This window comes from Lytechinus variegatus, chromosome 14 (assembly GCF_018143015.1).
Source record: "Lytechinus variegatus isolate NC3 chromosome 14, Lvar_3.0, whole genome shotgun sequence".
Lineage (NCBI taxonomy): Eukaryota > Metazoa > Echinodermata > Echinoidea > Temnopleuroida > Toxopneustidae > Lytechinus > Lytechinus variegatus.
The window spans coordinates 13,944,376-13,952,922 of record NC_054753.1 but is presented as its reverse complement, the minus strand read 5'-3'; the positions used below and the strand labels follow the sequence as shown (position 1 = coordinate 13,952,922).

General features: G+C 42.1%; 1 protein-coding gene across 1 annotated transcript; it reads right to left on the bottom strand.

The window, feature by feature from the left end:
* Positions 1-3,035: 3,035 nt before the first annotated feature.
* On the bottom strand, positions 3,036-4,806 carry LOC121427940 (the record flags this gene model as incomplete). Its single annotated transcript, XM_041624517.1, has 1 exon — positions 3,036-4,806. A coding segment is annotated over one exon (1,698 nt), but the record flags the coding sequence as incomplete, so codon positions are not given.
* Positions 4,807-8,547: the final 3,741 nt, after the last annotated feature.

Genomic DNA, 8,547 nt, shown 5'->3' with positions numbered 1-8,547 from the left:
CCTATGGATTTACACACATCCTACATGCCTATATGTAGCTCAACAATGGATGCAATGTAGGGCCCAAATCCTATAATGCAAATTGTAGATATGAATAGTGTGCATATCTGGATTCAAGATCTGCCCACAATATAAATACCAGATTCACATGAGTTAAATTAGATATCAATAAAAAGAAATGAGAATCAACATACAAGCATACTATACATTCACATCTTCCTATGACAAGGGCCCAAGCCAGGGTGTAAGAGAGAGGGACAGGGAGAGAGGGAGTTAGATGGCTTGTATTCTAAATGTATGGGGGGGGGGGCTAGTCTGGCTAGAAGTCAGTAAAAGTTGAACAAGATAGCAGTAGCACTCATTCTCAACCCCCCCCCCCCCCGCCATACTAACTATGCTTTTCTCTACCCCCCCCCCCCCCCCTCTTGAATCCACCACTCTTCAGCCAAATTCTAAAGTTTTCTCTTCTAATTCCCTTCACCATGAAACAATTTCACAAGTGCAATTGATGCAAGGCCTATCTAATGTGTACTATATCTTGTGATCACAGCCTAGCCTAGGTACACAAACACAGACAGAGTTACTAATCATAATTTGTTACCTGTTATACCCCCTATGTATAGCCATGAAGTTCAGTTTTGGACCTCTTGATGATTGAAACATGTATACTAGTGAAACCAATCTGCTACTGAAGAGTTAGGGCGGGTATTTCATCCACTAGGAAATTCCCTATGTAATAGGCTATGGTCATGGTTACAGGTATCACAGGCCCAATTCATTCCCCATAGACTCATGTGTTAAATTGGCACATTAAAAAATTCATAAAAAATAAGGATGAAATTCGGGGGTCGAATGTTTACTACCAGTGGATAGGATATATATCTGGCAATCCATATCTGATCAGAAAAGTGTCCCTTGACCGGCTCATTTTAAAAATAAATCAGCATTTATGAAGACTACACCTGACAGGAAAAAAGTCATCACTTGAGAGAATATAATGACCCTAATTCTTCCGCCAGTTCCATAGTGGTGATATAGTTATCTTTGCAATTTGGAAAAAGTAAGTTCAGTTGGTACACTCCCTAGAATCAGTGTTAGACTGTCAGTCATTTTCATTCATTTTTATCAATCAGCAATATCAAATTTAAAAATTGAGCAATGGGTTGGCTCGAATGAATATCTATGGCCTGCCAGTTATAATTAGGCCCGTCCAACATGGTTGTTGAGTGAGTAGACAATTGATTGCTTAATTGAATAGCATATATGTTTTACTTAAAAACCAGTGTGCAAGTCAATACGAGCAAATGATTCTTCTCCCGATTCAGTTTTTACTGCTTGTTTTAGCGATTTTCGGTTCCTAATGACATAAAAGTGTTGAATATCAAAAATTTCTAGCTCGCGCTGGCATCTGGTTAAGAAATTCAAATAAGCACAAGTTCGACTCATTTGAACCCATGAACGGGAGGTCGTGGGTTCGATCCTTGGCCGAGTCATAAAAAAGACTTATTTAAAAAAAAACGGGACCTTCTGCTTTCTTGCTAGGCGTTCAGAATTTAGATTGGAAAAAATGGTAATAATAACATCATTATATTATGTTATACAGATTAACGAAGTATACGGCAACGATACGGAGTATATTGGATGTCAAGTACTTGAATTCAGTGAAGGCAGCATCAAAATCAACTACATTTTGAAGTTTGCTGAAAACTCAACGCAGAATAGCACAACCGTCGATCAAACAATACAGGATGAACTTTCTAAATCCGATAGTGCATTTACTGGGAATTTTACATTTGATTCGTCATCACTTACCGTTGAACGTAAGATATCTCTCTCCCTAATAAGTAATATCCATTCCACTGAAAAATTGTTTAAAAATTTAATTCTTGCATGTCTACGAGCTGGGAGGAGAAATAATAATTGTTGGCAACATACGCAGATTTGAGAAGCAAAGATTTAAACATAAGGTGGGTGTTTTTTATTGAATTAATATCTGGGAGACTGCAGGTAGGGCGTACCGCAAAGATCAGAAGAAGAAATGTAGCTTTCATCAACACTTAGTACAAGTTTTTCGCCTGCATTAGGCCTTTTCCAGGTATCCGAATTATACTTAGCCCTAACTTGATTTACCTGGGCTATTTTGCGATCTTAAATGTCTTGGGCCATATAGACCCGATTAGATTTAGATTACATTTCTTGAAAAATCGCGTCGCACCGGATCGCATAGTGTGATACGGGCTTAAAAACCAAAACCCAAGAAGAGAAGCAATCTTATTGGAAAGAGTAAAATTAAAGGAACAATTTAAAACAAGTTTCATCAAAATCGGTTTTAAAATAAGCAAGTTATGGACAATTAAAAAGTCTTGTTGTACTTACTATGTGGATCCTCAAATTGGCAAACTTGCTTCAAAATGGCTGATTTTGTAAACAACTCTCCCTTTGTTTTATACACATATTTTCAGATTTTCCCCTTTATTTTACATATTTCACGTTATCTCCTCCTGACCTTGACATATATGGAGTGGATTATATTTTCCCATGACATATGTTGTGCTCAGAAGGAGGCAAGATGCAATTTGAAAGATAATGAGGAAAATCTGAAAATTTGTGTGCAAAACAATTGCAGAGTTGCTGATGTGGTTTACGGTACACCATGTGGAGTGTTATAGAAGCAGTGGATAGAAGAAGAGAGGAAGTGGATAGGCGAGAAAGTGGAGATTTTTTGAGAATAGAGTATTCTTTCTTGAGAATAGTCCTGAAAAGGACTGTAAACCAGAAGGAATGTTGAGTGAGAACAGCTTGAGTAGTAGAGCTGATGAGGAGATGCTGGCTTGCGTCGGCGAGTAGAGATGATGAGTAGTAGAGAGACTCGACGTTTCGGACAGGTTGACTGTCCGTCTTCAGGAGTGAGTGTTCGCTCGGCGTGCGGCGGTACTTATGGCGTGCGTGCGGACGTGGGGGAAAGCTCTAGGCCGGCGGTCACGGCGGGTTGACGTCGTAGGTGGCGCTCTGTGTGTGGGTCGGCGGTTTTTGGCGGGAAACGAGTGGGCGTCGTATGCGGACGTGGTGAGTAGACGGCGGCGTGTGTGTGTGTCGGCGGTGTGTACATCAATGGTGGCGTTCTGTGCGTGTTGGTCGGCGGACTCGTCGGGTGAGCTTCGGCGGGAGTGAGTGGGTGGCCTGGTGTACGGATGAGGTGTTGGGTCGTCGGCGGAGGTTGTAGCGAGGTGTCGGTGGCGGTGGTGTGTGTGTCGGCGGAGTCCCTGGTTGAGTTGGTGATGCAATCAGACTGCTGTGTTGGGTAGGAGGGCTCGGTGGAGTGACGGTGGACGGCTGGTTGTTTGTGGATTGGTTAGAAGTTTGATGGTGACGTAGGATTGGGTGCCAGATGCTGTTGATGTGGAGGCCAGGGTCTTGAGGCACAGTGTTGTGTTGATGTATCTCAATGGCTTCCCTGACCCTTCTGGTATTCCAGTGCCGGATGTTGGTGATTAGGTGGCTCCTTTCCCATTCTATGTGGTGATTCTCTTGTTGTGCGTGCTTGACGATGGCGGATCGGTCCCAGTCGCTGCGTCGGTGGTGGGTCTTGTGTTCCTTGAGTCTGGTGTCGAAGTCTCGGCCGGTTTCCCCAATGTAGACTTTACCGCAGTCGCAGGGGATCTTGTAGACGCCTGGTTGTTTGTTGGATGGGTGCTTGTCCTTATGAGAGTGAAGGATGGAGTGTAGTTTTCGAGAGGATTGGTGTGTGACGAGGATGTTGGCAGAGTGAAGGATGCGTTGTAGTCGGTGTGAAGTCTTGCCGATGTAGGGTAGTACTATGGTGGCGACGGGCTTGGTTTCGGATGGGTTTTCGGTGCTGTCGGTGCTGGGTTGATGGTTGGGTGGTTGAGTCTTGATCCTTCTTCTGGGGTAGTGGTTGATGGTGGTGAGTGCATTGGTCACGTGCTTGAGTTCTTGATGTAAGTGTGCCTTGTCGCTGAGTTGGTGGGCTCGTCTGATGAGTGTGTTGGCGACTGATTGGTGGATGGACGGGTGGTGGTGTGAGCGGAAGTTGAGGTAGCGGTCTGTGTGGGTAGGTTTCCGGTACACCTGGTGAGATGGGAATCCAGACGGTGTCTTAGTGATGAGAACGTCTAGAAATGGAATTGAGTTGTCGCGTTGGGTCTCCATGGTGAACTTGATGCTGGGGTGCTGGTTGTTGAGGTGGTTGAGAAACTGGTGAAGGTCGGGTGTGCTGTGCGGCCAGATGACAAAGGTGTCGTCGACGTAGCGGAGCCAGAGTGAAGGAGGTTTGTCCGCAGTCTTGAGTGCTTGGTGCTCAAAGTGTTCCATGAAGATGTTAGCGATGATTGGTGAGAGAGGTGACCCCATGGCTGCTCCTTGTAGTTGTTTGTAGTAGTTGTTGCGCCATTTGAAGGAGTTGGAGTTGAGACAGGTGAGGAGGAGGTCGTGGATCTGGTCTGGTGTGAGATTGGTTCTGGATGCTAGGTCTGAGTCGGTGATCAGGCGTTGCTTGATGATGTCACATGCTTGGTCTACAGGTACGCTGGTGAAGAGGGAGACGACATCAAAGCTGACGAGTGTGTCGGAGGGCCGGATCTTGGTTTTGGAGATGACGTCTATGAAGTGCTTGGAGTTGGTGACATGGTGCTGGGTCTGGCCTACAAGTGGTTGGAGGATGTTGGCCAGATGGCGTGCTGTGTTGTAGCAGGGTGACCCACGAGTGGAGATGATAGGGCGGAGAGGAGTGTTAGGCTTGTGTATCTTGGGTTGTCCGAATAAGATAGGTGACTTGGCTGAAGACGATCAGAGTTGGAAGTAGAGTGCCTTGGGTAGTGCATCGGATCGGTGTAGGGTCAGCAGTTGTTGGTTGATTTTCCTTTCGTTGGCCTGAGTTGGGTCTCTGTTGAGTTTGGAGTAGGTGTCCTTGTCTTGGAGAATCTCTTCAATCTTGTCATCGTATGCGTCTTGGTCCATGATAACGGTGGCGTTGCCCTTGTCAGCCTGAAGGATGTGAATGGCTTGGTTACGTCGGAGGTCCTGGATAGCAGAGCGTTCGTCTTTGGATAGGTTCTGTTTAGGTGGCTTGGCGTCGGAGAGGGCATTGGTTACCTTGAGTCTGATTGCGTTGGCGGCCTCTTTGGAGAGAAAGCGGAGCTTGGGTTCAACTTGCTGTACGATGTCGGAGAAAGGGATCTTCTTAGGAGCTACGGCGAAGTTGAGTCCGAGAGAGAGTACTTTGTGTTCGGCTTCGGTAAGTTGGTGTCGGCTAAGGTTGATTACGGTATCCTTGGTTGCTTCGGTCGAAGGTTGTTGGTTGGCTTGCGTAGGCTTGCGGGAGTAGAGTCGGTCGAACTTGTTGATTTGCTTGAGCAAACAGAGCAACAGAGTTGTCCACAAAATCAGCCATTTTGAAGCACGTTTGCCAATTTGAGGATGCCCATAGAAAGTAAAATAAGAGTTTTCAAACTCCCATAATTTCATAACCGAGTTTAATGTAACTTAAAATTGTTCCTCTCATTTTACTCTTTCCAATAAGATTACTTCTCTTCTTGGGTTTTGGTTTCCTTTAAAGGGATGGTCCGGGCTAAAAGTATGTATAACTTAATACATAGAGTAGAATTCACTGAGCAAAATGCTGAAAATTCCATCAAAATTGGATAACAAAGTTATTGAATCTTAAAGTTTAGCAAAAATTTGTTAAAACAGTCGTCATAAATATTCATAAAGTGGGTTGATGATGTCACATCGCCACTTGTTCTTTTGTATTTTATTTTTTTCTTCCAAGAACAAGAAAAATTGGATAGACAACTGATTTAGCATTAGCTATTTATTGCTGCAACTTATTTCATTATAAGGGAGACAAATTAGTCACACAAGTATGAAATAATGAAAAAAAAATATGATTTTATGTAATAACATAAGAAAACGGAAAGTTTAGATGTGACATCAGCCCACGTAATGAATATTCATGACGACTGTTTTCACAAAATATTGCTTAAATTTAAAATTCAATAACTTTATTGTTTGTTATCCGATTTTGATAAAATTTTCAGCATTTTGCTCAGTGAATTCTACTCTATGTATTAAGATATAAACATCTTCAGCCCGGACTATCCCTTTGAGGTCTTGGTCATGGATAAAGCGATCCCATCGATAACTTGCACGAAGGTAGAGAAGGAGTCTCCACAATTGCCATGGGGACAGATTCTAGAAAGCAGTAAATGCATTGAAAATGCCCGTCAAATCACAATGAACAGCTGATAGGTCTTCGTCAAAAGTTGGTTAACTGGGACGGTCACATCTTGTAATTCCGAAGGTTCATAATTCCGAAACATGTAAATGGCCTATACCTTGATGTTCATTAATCCGAAAACGAAAAGGGGTTCGTTAATCCGAACATTTGTGGCGTTATTCCGAAGGTTCGTAAGTCCGAAAAAACAGGGTTCGCTGTTCCGAAGGTTTGCTAATCCGAAAATGCAAACCGGGATAGCAGAGGCAGAGGCAAGGGGGAGAAAAACCTTTGCAGTTCAATTGTTATGAGGATGGGACGGCAAATGCGGCCGAACGAATTTTCGTTTGGGGGGCAAAGCCAAAAATGAAATTCATACGTCAAAATGGGCACTTTGGTGATATTTTCACCTTTATTTTCATCTGCGCGAAGTCATTGTGTGTTTTATAGTAATTAAGTAGAGAATGGCTTTTTTGAAGTGACTTCTTATTATGGAAAGCGGAATATTTAGGCTTTATTTTTCGCGAGAGAGTATATCCCATTTACTTGTATAACTGATTGTTATGCTAACGAATCGATTTTTGTAGCTTTCAGCGAGATACACGATTACGCATCCTGTTCATGATAACAAAAAGTGCTGAAATAAGGAAAAATGTTCAGCTCGCGCTACGATCTCCCATCATTAGAGAGATGTATTTCCCATTCCTGAACTCCAACTAAAAATCTTTGAAATATCCACGTTTCATGTCAGTCGGCCACTTCGCCAATATATACAGTGCGTATCAAAAAAAGTTTACACTTTGAAAAAGCCCTGGGAATTTAAAAATATACAACATGTGGGTCATTTTTGCACGTATAATCTTGGGTTTGGGTCTCATCTGTCCAATTAAAGTAAAAGTTTTGTCAGAATGTTACACTTGAGTGAGCCCTGTCCATTTCTGTAAAGCTCGCAGAAATCTGTTTGCGCAGAAATGCTCGTTTTCTTGCTGTGTCAAGGGGAAAGGGCGAAATCAAACTTACCCTACGAAACATTTATCATACATTTCCCTTGCACTTTTAGTCAATTGAAATAAAACGTATACATTCCATCAGTTTGTAACAATTTTGCCACCCATAGTGAAATTTCAACTCTTATCGAGCACAACCTTTACCCTATTTGTGCCAGCTGGATCTGAGGACATAATTGAATCTGAAGAAAAGTTTATATCAGACATCTCCAGCATTTTGTCACTAAGTTTTTATCATTGAAAGTGAGTTTACATTTCATTTTTGTCTCACCTGCGAAGCAAAGTGAGACTATAGGCGCCGCGGCGTCAACATCAAATCTTAACCTGAGGTTAAGTTTTTGAAATGACGTCATAACTTAGAAAGTATATGGACCTAGTTAATAAAACTTGGCCATAAGGTTAATCAAGTATTACTGAACATCCTATTAGAGTTTCATGTCACATGACCAAGGTCAAAGGTCATTTAGGGTCAATGAACTTAGACCATGTTGGAGGAATCAACATCGAAATCTTAACCTGAGGTTAAGTTTTTGAAATGTCATCATAACTTAGAAAATATATGAACCTAGTTCATGAAACTTGGACATAAGGTTAATCAAGTATCACTAAACATCCTGCATGAGTTTCACGTCACATGACCAAGGTCAAAGGTCATTTAGGGTCAATGAACTTTGGCCGAATTGGGGATATCTGTTGAATTCCCATCATAACTTTGAAAGTTTATGGATCTGATTCATGAAACTTGGACATAATAGTAATCAAGCATCACTGAAAATTTTGTGCAAGTTTCAGGTCTCATGATTAAGGTCAAAGGTCATTTAGGGTCAATGAACTTTGGCCGAATCGGAGTATCTGTTGAATTACCATCATAACTTTGAAAGTTTATTGGTCTAGTTCATTAAACTTGGACATTAGAGTAATCAAGTATCACTGAACATCCTGTGCGCATTTCAGGTCACATGACCAAGGTCAAAGGTCAATGAACTTTGGCCGAATTGGGTGTATCTGTTGAATTACCATCATAACTTTGAAAGTTTATGGATCTGATTCATGAAATTTGTACATAAGAGTAATCAAGTATCACTGAACATCCTGTTCGAGTTTCAGGTCACATGATCAAGGTCAAAGGTCATGTAAGGTCAATGAACTTTGGCAATGTTGGGGTTTTTTGTTAAATAACCATCATATCTCTGTAAGTTTGTTGGTCTAGTTCATAAAAAGTGGACATAAGAGTAACCATGTATCACTGAACATCTTGTGCGAGTTAGAGTAGTATTCAAAGTCAGCACTGCTGCTATATTGAACCGC